At 45.0% G+C, this 18,312-nt stretch overlaps 1 protein-coding gene across 1 annotated transcript in view; it reads left to right on the top strand.

Moving 5' to 3' along the window:
- The window catches only part of ALG13 (ALG13 UDP-N-acetylglucosaminyltransferase subunit), a 401,371-nt gene that overhangs the window by 208,602 nt on the left and 174,457 nt on the right, over positions 1-18,312 (top strand). Inside the window, exons 15-18 of the mRNA XM_040325249.1 lie at positions 10,199-10,307; positions 11,011-11,075; positions 11,491-11,591; positions 13,499-13,626. Of these exons, the coding sequence (XP_040181183.1) occupies positions 10,199-10,307; positions 11,011-11,075; positions 11,491-11,591; positions 13,499-13,626 (403 nt within the window). The remainder of the gene's footprint in view (positions 1-10,198; positions 10,308-11,010; positions 11,076-11,490; positions 11,592-13,498; positions 13,627-18,312) is intronic.

The following is an 18,312-nucleotide window of genomic DNA, read 5'->3' as shown; positions in this document are numbered from 1 at the left end:
GGGCATAGCGATAACGGCTTATCTAGACGATCTACTGATTTATAGACCAGTCAGTAGAAAAATTAAATAATGCTGTGCTCACCTAGAAAGTACTAGTATGGTAGCCTCCTTCGAGGCCGTTCCTTATGCCCAATTTCACTCAAGACTACTTCAGGGCAGTTTTCTAACTGCCTGGAACAGAAAGATCCAAGCGCTGGATTTACCCATGCACCTGTCGCCTCAGGTGCGCCAAAGCTTCTTTTGGTGGTTAACGACCAAGAACTTGCAGAAAGGAAGATCCTTTCCCCCAATCACTTGGAAGGTGGTGTCTACGGATTCCAGCCTAATAGGCTGGGGTGCAGTATTGGAAGAAGCTTCAGCCCAGGGAACCTGGGTCAAGACCAAAAGAAGCCTGCCCATCAACATACTGGAAATTCGGGCAGTATACTTGGCCCTCAAAACCTGGACAAGCAGGTTACAGGGCCACCCAGTTTGAATTCAATCCGACAATGCTACTGCAGAATCTTGCATCGATCACCAAGGAGGCACCCAAAGTCAGGGCGCTCAGAAGGAGGTGAATTGGATTTTGACTTGGGCAGAAGAACATATTCCTTGTCTTTCTGCAATTTTCATCCCAGGGGTAGAAAATTGACAAGCGGACTGAGTCGCCAGCAGCCGTCACCAGGAGAGGAGAGTCTCCACCCCGAGATCTTTCAGGCGATATGCCAGAGATGGGGGACCCTGGATGTAGATCTATTAGGTTCCAGGTCCAACAGGAAGTTGGACAATTTTGTGTCCAGAACAAGAGATCCTCTGGCCTATGGATCGGATGCTCTGGTGGTCCTGTGGAATCAGTTCTCACTGATCTATGCGTTTCCTCCGATCGCTCTCTTAAAAAGGCTACTCTGCAGGGTCAAGTAGGAAAGGATTCCTGTAATCTTAGTGGCCCCAAATTGGCCCAGAGGACCTTGGTACACCGAGACCTTAAAGATGGCGGTAGGATCAACTTGGAAGCTTCCACTTCGTCACAACCTGTTGTCGCAAGGTCCAGTGTTCCATCCTTCCTTACAAACGCTAAATTTGACAGTTTGGCTGCTGAGACCCACATTCTGAAGAAGAGGGGTGTTAGGTTCAGTGCTTTCCACAATTAATACCAGAAAGCCAGCTTCCATACTTATTTACTGCAGAGTCTAGAAAGCATATGTTTTGTGGTGTGAAACCAACAAATGGAATCCTCAAAGATATGACATAAGTAGGATTCTTGCCTTTTGCCAGCTAGTAGTGGATATGAAATCGGCCTTTAGTACCATTAAGGGTCAAATATCAGCTCTATCAGTCTTCTTTCAAAGACCACTGGCATCTCATTCCCTAGTGTGGGCTTTCATTCAGGGAGTACTGCGGATCAATTAGCCAGTCAAGTCTCCCTTGTGCCCATGGGATCTGAATCTAGTATTATCAGTGTTGCAGAAGCTACCCTTTGAACCTATTCGCCACATTCCGCTGATTCTTTTAAGCAAGAAGTTGGCCTTTTTGATTGCTATCACTTCGGCCAGAAGAGTATCTGAATTAGCATATCTTTCCTGTAAAGAGCCTTATTTAGTTTGTCATAGACAAAATTGTACTACGACCCCCATCCTGCCTTTTTACCTAAGGTGGTATCGGCTTTTCATTTAAATCAGGACATTGTCCTGCCTTCCCCTTTTCCAGATCCGCAGACAGCGGAGGAAAAATTATTACACTCTCTAGATCTTGTGAGAGCAGTTAAAGGCGTATCTGCAGGCAACCGCTCAGATAAGTAAAACAGATGTTTTGTTTATTTTGCCAGATGGTCCCAAGAAGGGACAAGCGGCGTCAAGATCCACTATCTCAAGATAAAGTCGACAGACAATTATTCAAGCCTTTGGTTTAAAGAATAGGACTCCTCCTTTTTCTGTTTGGGCACACTCTATCATGGCGATAAGTGCTTCATGGGCAGTGCACCACCAGGCTTTGGTGACTCAGATCTGTAAAGCTGCAACTTGGTCCTCAGTTCACACATTTTCCAAATTTTATCAGGTGGACGTAAAAGGACAGGAGGATGCCACCTTTGGGTGAAGTGTGCTGCAGGCAGCGGTATAAAGCTTCTAGTACATGGCGGCCTGCTTGATCTGTGTCTCCCCCCCCCCTTCATATGGAGCATTGCTCTGGAAACGTCCCATTATGTAATGATAAAGGCTCTGTGTCCCGTGGTGTACGATAAAGAAAACAGGATTTTTAAAACGGCTTGCCTGTAAAATCCTTTTCTTGGAGTACACCACGGGACACGGAGATCCCCCCCCCCTTCTTATGGGAACCTTATTGCTTGCTACAAAACTGCTTCCCTGATAGGAGGGGGTTATATGGAGGGGAACTGTCTTCAACTGGTTGTGCCAGTGTCCAATCACCGCTGGTGACCCTTAACCCATTATGTAAAGATAAAGACTCTGTGTCCCGTGGTACTCCAAGAAAAGGATTTTACAGGTAAGCTGTTTTAAAAATCCTGTTTTTTGTTTTTCCTAGGTCTGGTAACTGTGGCTGGCGGACCCCCCTTCTCTGGCATCATCCAGTACTGGTTGTGGCCAAGTCCTGGGTGTATTGGTCCCTGTACTTTCTGCCAGAAGGGTTCCCTATTTTAGAGGTACTTACCTGGTGAAGTGGTGGCAACTTCCTTCAGGTTTTTCCCCAGCTCTGCCTGTGGGGCATCTTTGTCATCCTCGTGATTCGCCGAGGTGTACCAAGATGGCGTCGGAGGACTTCCGTTGACGTGGCCAGCGCCGTGTTGATAAGGAACACGGTGTGATACACTGAGGACATGCTGCTGGGGAACAGTCTGCTGAAATGCCGGACAGGCGCATTTTAGCAGGACTACAGCAGCCCATCTTCTCCACTCGCCTTATGGAGTTTGAGGACAGGTCTGAGGATGGATCACCCGCTCGGATTGAACCAGCGGCAGCCTCCGGGTCCCATACTGCCTCCAAGGTAAGCCCTTGTCTGTGATTATACAGGGGACTTTTTTTGTATGGACCTTCTTTGCTTATGACTCCTTGTTTCTGCCTTTTTTTTCTAGGACAAACCGGTGAAAAAGAAATGTGCAATCTGTAGGGCCAGGCTTTCTGATGGATATAAAAAACTGTTTTGAGGGGACTGTATTCCATCTAGGGCTAGGTCAGAGACTACCTCTTTTGAAAGAGCTCATGTCTTCTATGAAGGAGGTTGTAGCCTCCTTCCGGTCTTTTAATGACAGAGTAGCAGGGCTAGGACCTTCCTCATCTAGTGTCATAGCTCAAGAGCCTTCAGCCTCGGCTAGACCCCTTCCTCTGTTAATGTCCGAGACCATTGGTTCGCACTATACTTCTGATCTGGTGCGTCCCTAGCTCCAATTGGTGCCAGGCGGCCTATTTAAGGAAGTGCCCGGGCCCCAGACCCTTGCTGACTGGTCTTCAGCTGTTACCCGATATCCTGAACCCTGTTGTGATCCTGCTTGATACCTGTTGCTGAACCTGGCTTGCCTTCACCCTGCTTCTGGACTCTGCTTCTGTTCCGATTACTGGTTGCTGATCCTGGCTACCCATTTGACCCTGCTTCTGCCTGCTGTTTTGTACCTCGCTGCCCACCTGTTACCTGACCCGGCTACCTTTTGTGACCCTGCATCTGCTTCCTGTGTCGCTCCTCTTCAACCTCCTAGTGTCTGCGACTTCTGTCCTGCGACTTCCTGCTGCAATTCTTCCAGGGACTTAACATCATCTGATGTCCCAGTGCCACTGTTCTAGAGGAGTGCCTCTTTAACCCCGGCTGATCCTTGGTGCACAGCTGCCCTACGTGATCTCATGGTTGTCCTGCTCTTCTAGGCTTGCGCCCCCTGCTACAGGTTTCCGGGTCTACATCTGCAGGCACTCCTGTTCCTCCTGTCCCTTGGTTTCCTCTGTTTCACCGCCAGCGGGACCAGGGCTGGAGATACAAGATGCCGACCTCATCACTTCAGTCTCCCGTCAGGTACGTGACAGGTATCCAAGAGGTCAGGCCTGTCTTTTGAAGACTCAAGGGTTCTTAAAGAGCAAATTTGGACATATGGGTTCAGCATCTGGATGATCTTCTTTCATCCGACACCCCCCAAAGAGGAGATTGGGGAGTCTCTCCAACTCATTGCCAAATCCGTGGCCGCCTTGGCTGATGCAGCTGCAGTCTCTGTGAAAGCTCCGAGGTCTTCTGCTCTCGTTAATTCAGTCAGACGGGCTATCTGGCTTAAATCTTGGGAGGAGGACCTTACCTCCGAGAACACTCTCTGCGGCATTCCCTTTTGAAGGCAAGCTCTTATTCGGTTCCTCCTTGGTGGAGGTCCTAGCTCGTTCCTCTGAGAAGAGTAAATGGTTCCCTTCTCAAAAGCCAAGCCACAGAATAAGAAGCCTTTTTGCGGTTTCCAGAACAAGGTTAATTTTAAAACCAACAGGTAAAGAAAGTGGTCTTTTAACATAAGCAAAAGAGGGGGTATCTCTTTGCACCTTTTAGCCCCTTCCAAGAATCCCCAGTGACACCAGAATAGGGGTAGGGGGAAGGCTGTCCCATTTCGTCAAAGAATGTGCAGAGATTTGAAATTTCCGACAATTCCTTTTATTCTTCAGACATTGGAAAGGGGTTACAGCCCCCCCCCCCCCAAGAGATTTTTTTCTTGCCCATCTGCCGAGAGACAAGCCATGTTAAATCTAGTTTCCATCTGGGAAACAGAGGGGGCTATATCTCCTGTTCCGAAAAATCAAAAGTTACAGGGATTTTATTCCCACGTCTTTCTGTTTCAAAAAGCCTCCGGCGGCTTCCGTATGGTCATCAATTTAAGCATCCGGAACAAATTTATTCCCTACAGACGTTTCCAGATGAAAAACATTTATTCTGTAAGAAATCTATTGTGGCCAGAGGTCTTTATGTTAACCCTGGATCTTCAGGACGTTCATTTTCATGTTCCAATCTGCCAAAGCCACCGAAGGTTCCTCAGATTTGCGATTTTCTCATGGACAACGGGCCGAGTCATTGCTAGTTCAATGCATTTCCTTTTCGATCTCTCGGCAGCACCCAGAATTTTTACAAAGATCATGGCCAAAGTCATGGCCTTTTTTCGGATGCAAAGTGTATCAATCTTCCCATATCTGGACGATTTTCTGATCTTTATCCGAGTCCCTTACCTGGGATATGCAGTTGGTCTTGCAGACCTTTCAGAAACTGGGGTGGAAAGTCAATCAACAGAAGTCTTGTTTGGTACCCTCTCAGAGCATACTTTTTCTGGGTTATCTAATAGACTCTGTTGCCCAAAAGATTTTTCTTACTGAGGAGAAAATTTTGAAACTTCTCTCAGTTGAGGCCTTCAAATTGCTCCCGCAGACCTCTCGGCGTATCGTGCAGTTATTGGGGTTAATGACTGCTGCCATCCCAAGGGTTCCCTGGGCTCAATTACACTCCAGACCCCGTTAGGCGCTTCTCTTACACCGTTGGGATCGCAGGAAGGGTTCTCTAGATCAGCTGATGCAGCTGCCAAGAGAGGATTTTCTCAATCTCTCCTGGTGGGAGCAGCAGGAAAACCTGCAGGGAGGGAAGAACTGGGCGCAACATGCTCCAGTAAAAGTCTGTGGGGCTGGGGTGCGCACTCTCATGGCTGGCAGGCCCAGGGAGCCTGGTTGCCAGAGGAAGCAGGCCGCTCCCCCAAATTTCAGGGAACCACTAGCTGTGGGGAAAGCTCTCTTGGCTCTGCAACAGAGGGTCTGTTCAAGAGACCTTTTGGTTTTCTCAGACAATGCCACAACTGTGCGTACCTGAACATGCAAGGGGGCACTCGTTCGGAGTCGCTTCTAACGCTGACACAGCAGATTCTGTCCTGGGCAGAAATCAATGTCTCCTCAATCAGGGCAGTCCACATCAGGGGAACAGAGAATACACTGGCGGACTATCTAAACAGAGTAAGCGTCAGTTCCAGCTGTTGAGAGCTGCATCAAGGCACGTTCTGGGAGATTTTGCTAAGATGGGGTCTTTCTGCAGTGGATATTTTTGCCTCCAGTCTCAACAGAAAACTGCTGGCGTTCTCACTGGAGAGAGAGACGGGTCCTTGGGGATGGATGCTCTCTCCTTCCCGTGGGATTTCGCTCTGGCCTATGCCTTCCCTCCTTTTCTCCTCTTACCTCCTGGTAGTTCGGAAAATTCTTCAGGATCGAGCAGAAGTGATTGCCCCCTGGTGGCCCAGGAGGAGTTGGTTTTCCTCTCTGAATGCCCTCTCTGTGGATCTTCCCTGGCCCCTACCAAATCAGAAGGATCTACTCCATCAGGGACTAGTGTTGCATCCAAGCTCTCAGACCTTTCATTTGACGGCCTGAAGGCTGAGCGGCGCATCTTACAGTTGAGAGGGTGTTCAGAGAAATGTACTCAATCTATCCTGGACATACGCAAGTTGGTCACAAGGAGAATCTATGGGAAAGTTTGGAAAACTTTTTTTCCTAGCAAAGGAAATCCGGTTTAGACTCTTTTTCCACTCCCTGTATATTGGATTTTTTGCACCAGGGAGTAGAGACAGGACCATCTGTCAGCACCCTTAGGGTTCAGGTTGTGGCCCTGTCTGTGTTTTCAGACAAGAGACTAGCAGAAGATCCTTTAGTTAGGAGGCTCCTTTTAGCCAGATCTAGACATGCTCCCAAGGTCGTCAAACATGTGCCTCCTTGGGATCTGTCAATTGTGTTAAATGCTCTAACAAGGGCTCCTTTTGAGCCTTTGCATGAGGCTTCCCTGAAATCAATTTTCTTGAAGATTTCCTTCCCTTTGGCTATTGCGTCAGGGAGAAGGATTTCTGATCTGCAGTCCCTCTCCTGTAAAGACCCCTTCCTGAGGATTCTAGTGAACAGGGTAGCGATTTAGGTCTGATCCTTTCTCCTTTCTATTTGCCCAAAGTATCTTCAAACTTTCATAGGTCCCAGGAAGTAGTCCTACCTAGTTTTTGTACCTCTCCCAAGGAGGAAAGATTTAGTCTTCTAGACGTAAAGAGAGGTCTTCTGCTTTTACCTAGAGAAATTCAGTGGGTTTAGGAGTTCCTCCCAGCTGTTTAGTATTGTTCAGTGGCCCCAAGAAGGGGTCCAAAGCATCTAAAAGCTCTATTGCTAGGTGGATTAGGGAAGCTATTTGTAAAGCATACAAAGCGTCAGGTCGTATTCCTTCTTCTTGAATTAGGGCTCATTCAACGAGATCCATGGCTACGTCAAGGGGAAAAAAAGGGGGGCATCATGGGAAGAAATTCATAAAGCTGCTGTCTGGTCGTCCTCTCATGCATTTGTCAAACATTATAGAGTTCAGATGCTTTCCAGCCAGGACCTCTCCTTTGGTAGGAAAGTGCTTCAGGCTGTCGTCCCTCCCTAAGGTATAGAATCTTGCTTATCCTCAAGTAGCTGTCCTGGAAGGTGAGGGGGGAAAACCCTGTTAGACTTACCGGTAACAGTATTTCCAGAAACCTTCCAGGACAGCGTCTATATTCCCACCCTATTTTACTTTCACCTGGTGGTGGTTTTTTATGTTTCTATGTTTTTTCCTCTGCCGAGTGCACTTTGGTGGAGGTTTGCTTAATCTTCTAAACAACTGAGGGTCAGAGGAAAGGGAGGGGCCTTTTAAATTGTATCAGATTTGTGTTTCCTGTAGAGGGTGGAGCCAATCATCTCTCAAGTAGCTGTCCTGGAAGGTTCCTGGAAATACTGTTACTGGTAAGTCTAATGGGGCTTTTTGCCATACCTGACACTGAAGGCTGGAAATCCCTTAGGTAGACACCTGTACTCTAGTGATCGCCACTTGCTTCTGTCTGCCTCGCTGAATTCTGAACACTGGAGGTCAGTCGCTTGATGCCAGTGCCATTCAGAGAATGAGTTGCATGTTCTGAGTGCAAACATTCTCTGGACAAGGTGAGGTGGTGAGTTATAGCATTCTTTGAATGAAGATGGCATCAAATGTTGAAACTACATGGGTTTTATGCATATACAGTGGATATAAAAAGTCAATACACCCCTGTTAAAATGTCAGGTTTCTGTGATGTAAAATATGAGACCAAGATAAATTAATTCAGAAGTTTTACCACCTTTTTAATGTGACCTATAAACTGTACAAGTCAGTTGAACAACAAACTGAAATTTTAGGTGGAGGGAAAAAAAAAAATATGGTTGCCATAAGTCTGCACACTCTTAAACTAATACTAAGCACCTTTTTGATTTGATCACAGCACGGTCTTTTTGGGTAGGAGTCATCAGCATGGCACATCTTGACTTGACAATATTTGCCCATTCTTCTTTGGAAAAACACTATAAATCTGTCAGATTGAGAGGGCATCTCCTTGTACATGGTCCTCTTCAGATAACCCTACAGATTTTCAATCGGATTCAGGTCTGGGCTCTGGCTGGGCCATTCCAAAACTCTAATCTTCTGGTGAAGCCATTTCTTTTATTGATTTGGATGTATGCTTTGGGTCGTCATGCTGAAAGATGAAGTTCCTCTTCATGTTCAGCTTTCTAGCAGAAGCCTAAAGGTTTTGTGCCAATATTGACTGGTATTTGGAGCGGTTTATAATTCCCTCTACCTTGAATAAGGCCCCTGTTCCAGCTGAAGAAAAATGGCCTCAATGCATGATGCTGCCACCACCATGCTTCACTGTGGCTATGGTGTTCTTTTGGTGATGTCTAGTGCAAGCATATCTTTTGGAATTATGGCCATATTTTCTCCACTTGATGACTGTGTTCCATGGTATATCTAATGCCTTGGAAATTCTTTTGTACACTTCTCCTGTCTGATACCTTTTTTAATAATGAGATTCCTTTGATGCTTTAAAAGCCGTTGGAAGGCAACATGATTTAATATCATTTTGTTGGTGTTTCTTTCTGGTTGATACAACCAAGATGGAATGTAACCAGTTACATTCAAAGCTTTGTAGCATTTTAGAATCTGCATAACAAAAGCCTGGTTCCTGTCCGGCTAGTGCGATAAGATGGAAATCATTGATTAGCACTCTGCAAGCAATTTTCAAAGAGAGCCATGGCTGCCAGGATGATTGATGGCGGGGGGGTGACAAAGACCTAAGGATCAACAGGCACCTGGAGAGGATACATTGACAATACTGCTCCTAGAGGCCAATACGTCAGGACGGTCAGAAATATAATATTAAATGGACTACCTCTTGGCAATATCTTATTAGACAGGAGACAAGTGGGGGTGGTTATGAGTGTAAAGGGTGCACACAGAAGGGAAATTGCCCCTTTTTTGGCTTTTGGACTGCTTCTGTGAGCCCCATGGCTCTTTTGCCATCCTGAGCCCAGCTGACAAAACAATATCTTGAGGAAAGCCCTGTGATGAGTATCTTTGATGTTCTGTTATATGCTGTATACTTTACATTAGTGTTTCATGTTGGCAGATCCCCATTTTCTTGGGAAATTCGATATTATTTTTTTTCTAAGCTGTGTGTTTATTTTCATAGCTAACCTTATATCATTGTGCTTATCAGTCTTAATAGACTAGCTAATTATAGGTATAGACAAATTAATACATATATGCAATAAATAGAGGGAATCCGTAAACGCCTTCAGAATAGTTATTTATTGTAGCAATTACTTCAGAAGCTCTCTGCGGATCATGGCTTTTGCTGTAGGATGCGACTAAGAAAATATTGGGAAATGCCTACTAGAACAGCTGAACTTTTATTTGGGATAAATCGGAGGGACTTTAAATGATAGGTGTGTACTGACTCCTATTTAACATGAGTTTGAATGTGATTGCTCAATTCTAAACACAGCTACATCCACATGCAACCACATTATTTTAGTTTTACTCGCCCCTAAAGATTTGTTGGTTTTTCAATTGAGTTGTACAGTTTATAAGTCACAGTAAAGGTGGAAAATTCTGAAATTTTATCTTTGTCATGTTTTTACTTTACAGAAACCTGACATTTTTAACAGGGGTGTGTAGACTTTTTATATATATATATATATATATATATATATATATATATATATATATATATATATATGTGTGTGTGTGTGTGTGTGTGTGTGTGTGTGTGTAATGTAATATATAATATAATATACCCCCCTTTTTTTTATTGTTTTGTGGACAGTTTCTTATGTAAATGATGGTGATGAGAAATTGCTTTCAGTTGCAACAGAATATCTAAAATTGTTAAATCGTTTGCTTTGTTTTTTTGTAGACCACAGAAAATCCTAACAAGATGCCTTTTCCATATAAAGTGTTAAAAGCTCTTGACCCAGAAATCTACAGGAATGTAGAATTTGATGTCTGGCTAGATAGCCGAAAAGGTAAAGCATGTGGCTAACTCGTTGGTAGATTTGTGATCGATTTTTATCCCTTTTTTATTTATTTATTTATATATATATATATATATATATATATATATATATATATATATATATATATATATATATAAAAAATCTATCCAGTAGCATTTTTTGAAAACACTGCATGTGTGCAAGATCATAACTTGGGCCTGACTACTTGAGAAAGTGTGGCACATGCTGCGGCAAAAAGTGAGCATATTTGTGCTGAATATTGGACATGGCGTCAAAGGCAAGTGGTTTGAGACAACATAGTATTCATGGAGGTACATTGGAGGGGCCATGGCCCAACATTAGACAATGGGGTAAGAAAAACAGCAGGGTGAAATCTGAGTGTAGAATATTACCAGATTTATTGTTGTGAAAAGACAAATGGCAACTCTTATTTCCACAGTTAAAATCAGGCTTATTAAAGCGGAGGTTCACCCTAAAAACATTTTTCTAACATTACATTGTGCTCACTTCCAACATTCACAGTATGCTGATTTTTTTATTTATTTTTTGCTGTACATACCGTCGTATAGCGATTTGTGTGCTTAACATGCATTGCAACCTTTGAATATATGCCACTGATGCTTGCCCATGAGCAAAGGCAGGTATTGGAGAAATTCTACTCTTGCACTTTTTTTCTTTTTAATCAGATTTTAACTTTTTTTTTTATCCACAGAGCTACAGAAAACTGAATATATGGTTTTTGCAGGAAGGCAATACTGTTTGGGTGACAAATGTCAGGTGAGTGAATTGAAGATTGTTCTGGTACCATTTGATGTAGCTCTTTTGTATACAAAAATATAGCCTTCACCAAACAAATAGATGGCCCACGAATGAAGCCTTTAGCACGGTTGCAGTTGTGCTTCTCCAGGCAGTGTTTTCTTCAGTCACCTTTTGTATTACACATGCACAGGATCTGGCTCATTGAACACCTCTTGGCATTAATTTCAATAGGCTAGGAGCTGCATGTGAACAGTAAAATAGAGATGTTTGCCTCTGCTTCTGAATAAAACACTGCCTTCCACTGTACAGCCAAGGTCAGTGAAATGGGTGAACAATGCACCTGAGACTTGTATTTATGGCTATATCCTGTTTTCTGAATTGTATATTAAATGTACAGTTACACTTTAAATATTTAGTGCTTGCATTTGTATAGGTACGCTTAGAGCCTGGTGGACGATATTATAATGCCCATATCCAAGAAGTTGGACATGACAGCAACTCTGTAACTGTGTTTATCGAAGAGCTTGCAGAGAAGTAAGTTATTGTATTCTATATTACATCTTGTGTAAGTTTACTGTGTAGATTCTACATCTTTTCTTGATCCATATTCTTACGGACTACCTAGAGCTTGCCTCTACAACCACACATTTTGAAGAGCACCTTTCATACCTTTTCTGAGAGAAATGTGGATGCTAAGGTCTCCTAAAAATTATAGATGCCTGGCTGTATCTGGTTTCATTCATTTAAGTTGCCCTCTAACAGACATGCAGAGTAGAATTCAGAATTGCAGACCTGCATACTTTGTATAGGTTAGCACCTCAAAGTACTGAAATCATTGCATCCACATTACAACCAGGTCACCAGCATTTTCAGGAAATATCTGTTTTGGCAGCCTCCATGTTGCATTGAAGGAACAAAAGCTATGCAATGACAGTCTGCAGATTTGTATTTCTTTCTGTCCAATCCTTTAAAAGTTTTGCTTAGTGCTATAGTTTTGCAGCCTTTTAAAGCAAAGGGTTCATCATCATCTTTTTATTTTTTTTTATTATTGAAGGAGAAACAGTCTGCTACCTGATCTTCCACTGCCCCCCGGCAGGTGATGCTAGGACCCCCCCCCCCCCTGGAGTTGACTGTCCCTTGGCGCCTTTCGTATACAGCGCAGAACTATGGACCCTGCCGTGGTCTTTATGTCACAGCCCAACTGCAAGGGACTGTGTACCGGATCACATATATATTCAAAATCCTCACTTCCGCCTGCAGGGGGGGGGGGGGGGGGAGGTGCACATGCTGCCGACGAGCAGCTTCCGCCTTGATAATTCACAACAGAACCTGATCTGTGTATGTTGGGCACTCTATGTCCTCCAGGACCCGGTGATCATTGGTAAACTACACAGAAAGGCGATCTGCCTATGTAAACAAGGCAGATCCCTGTTCTGACTGGGGGTAAGGGATAGATCCTGTGTTTCTGCAAAGCAGGAACTAGAATCCATCTCTTCCCCTAGTAAAAGTGGCACACTTGGCAAACGCAAACCCTGGTTAGGCACACAGTTAACCCCTTGATCGCCCTATATGTTTAACCCCTTCCCAGCCAGTATCATTAGTATTGTGGCAGTGCATGTTTTTGGCAATGATCACTTCACTATCTGTCAACCACTTGTCATATCAAGCTTCAATAAAAAGATTTTTGGAAGTGCAGTCGTCCAGAATTATTTCTTTACGTTACACAGCATGCGAGCTGGGCTAGCACCTGACTAGTGTGTGTGTGTGTGTGTGGGGGGGGGGGCGGCGTTGGAATAACCAGAGACTCACCTGGATCAGCTTTTCTTGTTTCATCACTTCACTATAGTCTTGTCACTGGCTCTCACAAAGTGTCAGTGTCCGATTGTCCGCTGCAATATCGCAGTCCCGCTATAAGTCGCTGATCGCCGCCATTACTAGTATAAAATAAAATCTGTAAATATAAAAAAAAAATTTAATTGGCTGGATTTTTTTGTTTTATAGTGCAAAATAAAAACCACAATTTTCAGTTAAAGTAATGCATTGTCATATCGCAAATAATGGCCTGGTCACAAAGTGGGGTAAAGGAGGACAAGTGATTTAAGGTCCTTTCAAAATTAGTTTATGCTGTTCTTTCTATTTATGTAATTTAAAACTATTTCAGAATCTCCTGTATAGTAGCACAACGTGGGGGTGGGTGGTGTGTTAGCTTTTTTTTTGGGGGGGGGGGGATTGGGTTATTTTTTTGTGGTTCTGCTTATGGGAATTTTGGTTTTCTAGAAGACAATTTTTTACTGCTCCATCATAACAGCATTTTGCTGCTATCCGGTATGTGTTTTATGTTTCTCATTCATCTGTTACATATAATGCTGCTTGCACTCATGATGCATAAACTTCACATCAATTTCCATGAACTTTGGATGACTGTGATTTTCTTTTCCCAGGCATGTTGTCCCACTTGCTCATTTAAAACCAGTGACCCAGGTGATTCCAGTCCCTGCCTGGAATTCATCCACTAATAGGAAAAGTGCAAGCTACCAGAAAATACCTGCAGGTTACAACAGTGATCTAGGTTTGTGCTTTATTTCTAGTGTATTGTGTGTGTGTGTGTCTTCTTTTTTTTTTTTTTTATATTATACTTGCTGTACACGTGTTTTACTGCATAGTTTTGCCACTTCATCAAAAATTCTGTTGTAGCTCTACCCCCATAGGAGCCACTAGAAAGCTGCCTAGGATTCCTTTTCCTAACAGTTGCCCATCAGCCATGCACATGATCAGTCTTGATGAACATTTAAAGGGTTTTCGATTTGTTGGTTTAATTTTTTGCAACTTAAATGGGGTTATGGAATTGAGTGGGATGCTCCAAAAACTATGTACAAATGGGAGGACACTTATCTTCTATATAACTATGAACCTGTTGGTTGCCTCCTTTCAACATCCATGCAACACTTTCTCCCTGTGATACTGGACTAGATCCACAGAGGACAGTCCCCCAGTCAGCTCTTTGCATCTTCCAGAAAAACGGCCCTTGGGGCGCCCACCTGAGGCCTCAACACTCCACAGGCACATAGCAGGATGTCCTAGGGGGAATCATTGAACAGACCAGAAATGCTGAACAGACCAGAAAAAAACATACAGCCACACTGGTTACAGTGAGCCAATACTAAATTTGCTTAACCCCTAGCACCTGTCTAGGAGGGTGCTATGCTAAAATAAAAATCTAAAATTTGCATCAGTCAGTTAAACCTGCAGTATCCCTGAAATTTGGTTTACAATGCCATGCACCCTTTTAGCAAACCTCCAAACATTTAGGTGTTTGCCAGCAATTGAGATTTCTGCGTCTAAAATAGGCATTTTTGTAACCCATATATAAAGACAGATTTAGGGAAACCATTGTACAGATTTTCTCAAATATTCTTTCAGGACAGCACCTGGAGAGTGTAGTTCCACCCATCTCCCCAGAAAACACTGCAGTCATGACCTTTTAAAAGACAGTCCCTTTCCACCATGACCTCAGTTTTAGTTTTAGGTTTTTCTCCGCCATGGAGAAATATGAAGTGCATACCTCTGAGATGCGTTTCCCTCTTTCATCTTTCTGGAATGCACCTTTGAGAGACTTCAGCTCCTCCCTTCTCAGGAAACACTGCCTCCACTAGAGCTTTAAGCCACTCCTTCTTCCCTCCAGCCCATCAGTTTTCGGTGTTTCCTCTGACAGGTAGACACTGCTAGGAACCAGGGCCAATTTGAAGCGGGGGAGGCTGAGGCCAGCCTTTTCGTGGAAGGGAGAGACACATTTTTTTTCAAGCACAGCAGCTGGGCTGGGGAGCCCGCCTCCTGCACAGTGCGATTCTGCACCCTGTCCTCCCTTGGGGAAGATGCAGGTAAGAGCGTTCGCTTTCCAGTACCTTGGGCAAGGTGCGAGATTCCCCTCGCTCTGTGGCGGCCATCACGGAGCTTGAGGCTGGCGGGCGACGTCTGTTTCGGCAGGAGCAAGCACTTCCGCTTGACCCATTGCTTCTAGTTCCGGCCGCGGGACATAAAGCGAGCGGCGTGACGGCTGGTGGATGCTTCATTCGGCCGTAGTGACAGCATTAGGAGCAGCTTAAGATGGACCACATTGCTTTTTCTGGCTGGATGTCTGAGATAGACGCTTCCCAATCTGTGCCGGTGTCCTGCCACTGAAGTCCCCCCTGGTGGATAAGGATCCCCCTGTACTGCGCAGGCGTGGCACGAACCTCAATAGAGCTGCTGAAGATGCAGAGCTGAGAGTCAGCTCTACACTGCGCCTGCGCAATGATTGACACATGCCGCACGCTCCTGATGCTAGTGCTACTCTGCAAGGTGCAGGGGTGATTTTAGCAATAAAGTACACGTCTTAGCGGGACATGTTAAAACAAATGAAGGGCGGGTTTGCCCTGTAGCCGTTCTGTGGTGAAGGGGTTAAGTCATAAGCATAATAACAAACTGTGACAAGTGTTGAAATTGGCCATCAACGTTGAACTATCCGCCCTTATCACTGTCCATCTTAAAATACCGCCTATTTTGTTAGTTAAATATATCGTGCAAATCCGCCCATCAACAGTGCAAACCCCCCCCCCTTTATTTGTTTTAACATGCCCCGCTAAGACGTGCACTTTATTGCTAAAAATCACCCCCACCCCTTGCAGAGTAGCACTAGCATCGGGAGCGTGCAGCATGTGTCATAGTAATTGCGCAGGCGCCGTGTAGAGCTGACTCTCAGCTCTACATCTTTGGCTATTTTCGGCGGCTCTGCTGAGGTTCGTACTGCGCAAGTGCCGCGCCTGTGCAGTACAAGGGGGCCCTTATCCACGGGGGGACCATTTTTTGTCAGGACACTGGGTGACGCCAGCACCAGCCACTCTAAGGTAAGTGACTCTTTTGTGGTCAGAGGGGAAAAGGTGTACTTCGGGGACCCTGGTGGTGGTCTGTCCTGGGGGGTGCACTCCTGGTGTTGGTTTGGTTTTATTTTTTTATGCTGGCAGATTCTGATGGCTTTCTGGGTTTTGTCGTTTCAGGGCAAGTCCACTGAAAAATCTAGGTCCCCACACAATTCCAAGAGAAAGTGCCCATCATGTAGGAGTATTTTGGGGGGTTCTTGGGCCAAGGTTTTGTGTAGGGGAATGCATTGAGGGTTTAGTTGAGGAACATTCTACAGAGCAGGGTTCTGACTTGGCAACGTCCGTTAAGGAGCTTTCCAGCACCTCCAGACTTATAAAACGCTGCTTGCAAGTTTTCAGTCCCCGCAACCTCCAGCTAACCCTCTGCCAGCACAGCAAGATGTCGCATTTGGTCCGTCGGCAGGTCCCTCCGTCAGTGGAGGGTTACCTTGGGGGCACTAGAGGACGTTGGTGCATCTTCAGACTGCTCAGGGGAGTCGGAAGGTGAGAAGGTGGATGGCGACGCCACTAGAATCCCCCGATATAAACACTGTTGGGAGCCAGCCACACCAATTTAGTTATTCAAGAAGAGAAGTCTGTCAGTCCATGATCAAATGTATGAAGGTCTTGGAGAACAGAAGAGGAGAGTCTTTCCAGTCCTGGTGGAAGCCTTCAAGAAAGAATGGCAAGACCCAGAGAGGAAGCCCTTTTTGTCCAGGGTTTTGAAATGCCGGATTTGCCTTTGCAGAGGATGAAGTGGCAGTCTGGAACAAATCGCCTAGACTGTGTGCAGCGTTTTCCCAGGTGTCCAGAAAAACAGACTTGGCCTTTGAGGATATGGGGGTATTGGCAAACCCCATTGACAAAAGGATGGACTCCCTCCTCAAGAAGACTTGGGTTTCGTCTCTAGGAAATCTTAAGCCTGCCATGGCAGGCTCATAACAGGTGGCTCGTAATATGGAGTACTGGCTGACACGCATAAAGGCACATATTGAAGCTGGAGCCGCAAAGGAAAAAATTCTCTCCTACTTTCCCATGCTTTTAAAGGGGGTCGCGTACATTGTGGATGCCTCCGTGGAGTCGGTTTGCACATCTGCTATGGCCTTTGCCCTGGCCAATTCACCTAGGAGAGCTCTCTGGTTAAAAACCTGGCAAGGGGAAAATGTTTTAAAAGTAAAGCTTTGCGGACAGCTGGCAAAAAGGCCTTTTCCGTAAAGAAAAAGTTGGGAAAACAGTCTTAAAAAAAATAAATAAAAACTGCCTGCAAAATAAGTTTGTTTTCCGAAGGCGGAGGGATAGGGGGCTGCATCACACGCCCTAGGTTACTACGCTAGGGAATGTGATGGGTTGAGTCTTGTGTTGGCAGACGCTAGCAGCATCATATTATGAGGGGGGGGGGGCTTATCTTTATTAGCTTATGCCATTTTGATTGCTTGGTTTTCTTTTTAGGGGAAAGTTGCAGCAAAGACCAAGCACTGTTCTCCCCTTTAAAAAGACATGTCTTTCCTCTAAGGCCGCCCTTAGGGATTCATGGATCAAGTTAAACAGAACTGGCTTCTGAACAGGCAGAAGTTAAACCTGGTACCTTCCCAAATCATAAGATTTTTGGGCTATACCATCAATTCAGGAAAAAATAATCACCTGGAGGCAAAAGTAATGAAAGTTCAGAATGCAGTGAAACCGGTCCAGACAAACATACCAATTACAATTTGGACAGCCATGTCAACGCTGAGTCTCCTTACAACCTGGATCCCAGATTTAGTAGTGTGCCCGCCTCCACTTGAGGGACCTGCAGCAGGCATCTCTGAAAAATGTTTCACTGGGAATTAACCACTTAGGGACTGCCGCACGACTATATACGTCGACAGAGTGGCACAGCTGGGCACATAGACGTGTATATACAAGTCCTCTTTAAGAGCCCAGCCGTGGGTCGCGTGCGCGCCGGCGCGCTCGCGACCTGGTCCGAAGCTCCGTGACCGTGCCTGCGTGACCCATGGACCCGATCGTCCAGCGATCGGGTCACAGGAGCTGAAGAACAGGAAGAGGTGAGTGTAAACAAACCTTCACCGTTCTTCTCTGTGGCAATGTCAGTGATCGTCTGTTCCCTGATATAGGGAACGACTATCACTGATGTCACACATCCAGTCCCGCTCCCATACAGTAAGATACACACATGAGGTCACACTTCACCCCTACAGCGGGGCTATTTATTATAGCAAAAAGTAAAAAATATTTTCGTTTTTTCAAAATTGTCGCTCTATTTTTGTTTATAGTGCAAAAAATAAAAACCGCAGAGGTGATCAAATACCACCAAAAGAAAGCTCTATTTGTGGGGGAAAAGGACGCCAATTTTGTTTGGG

Source organism: Rana temporaria, chromosome 9 (assembly GCF_905171775.1).
Source record: "Rana temporaria chromosome 9, aRanTem1.1, whole genome shotgun sequence".
Lineage (NCBI taxonomy): Eukaryota > Metazoa > Chordata > Amphibia > Anura > Ranidae > Rana > Rana temporaria.
The sequence above is the reverse complement of the archived record's forward strand: the minus strand, read 5'-3'. Positions and strand labels throughout refer to the sequence as shown.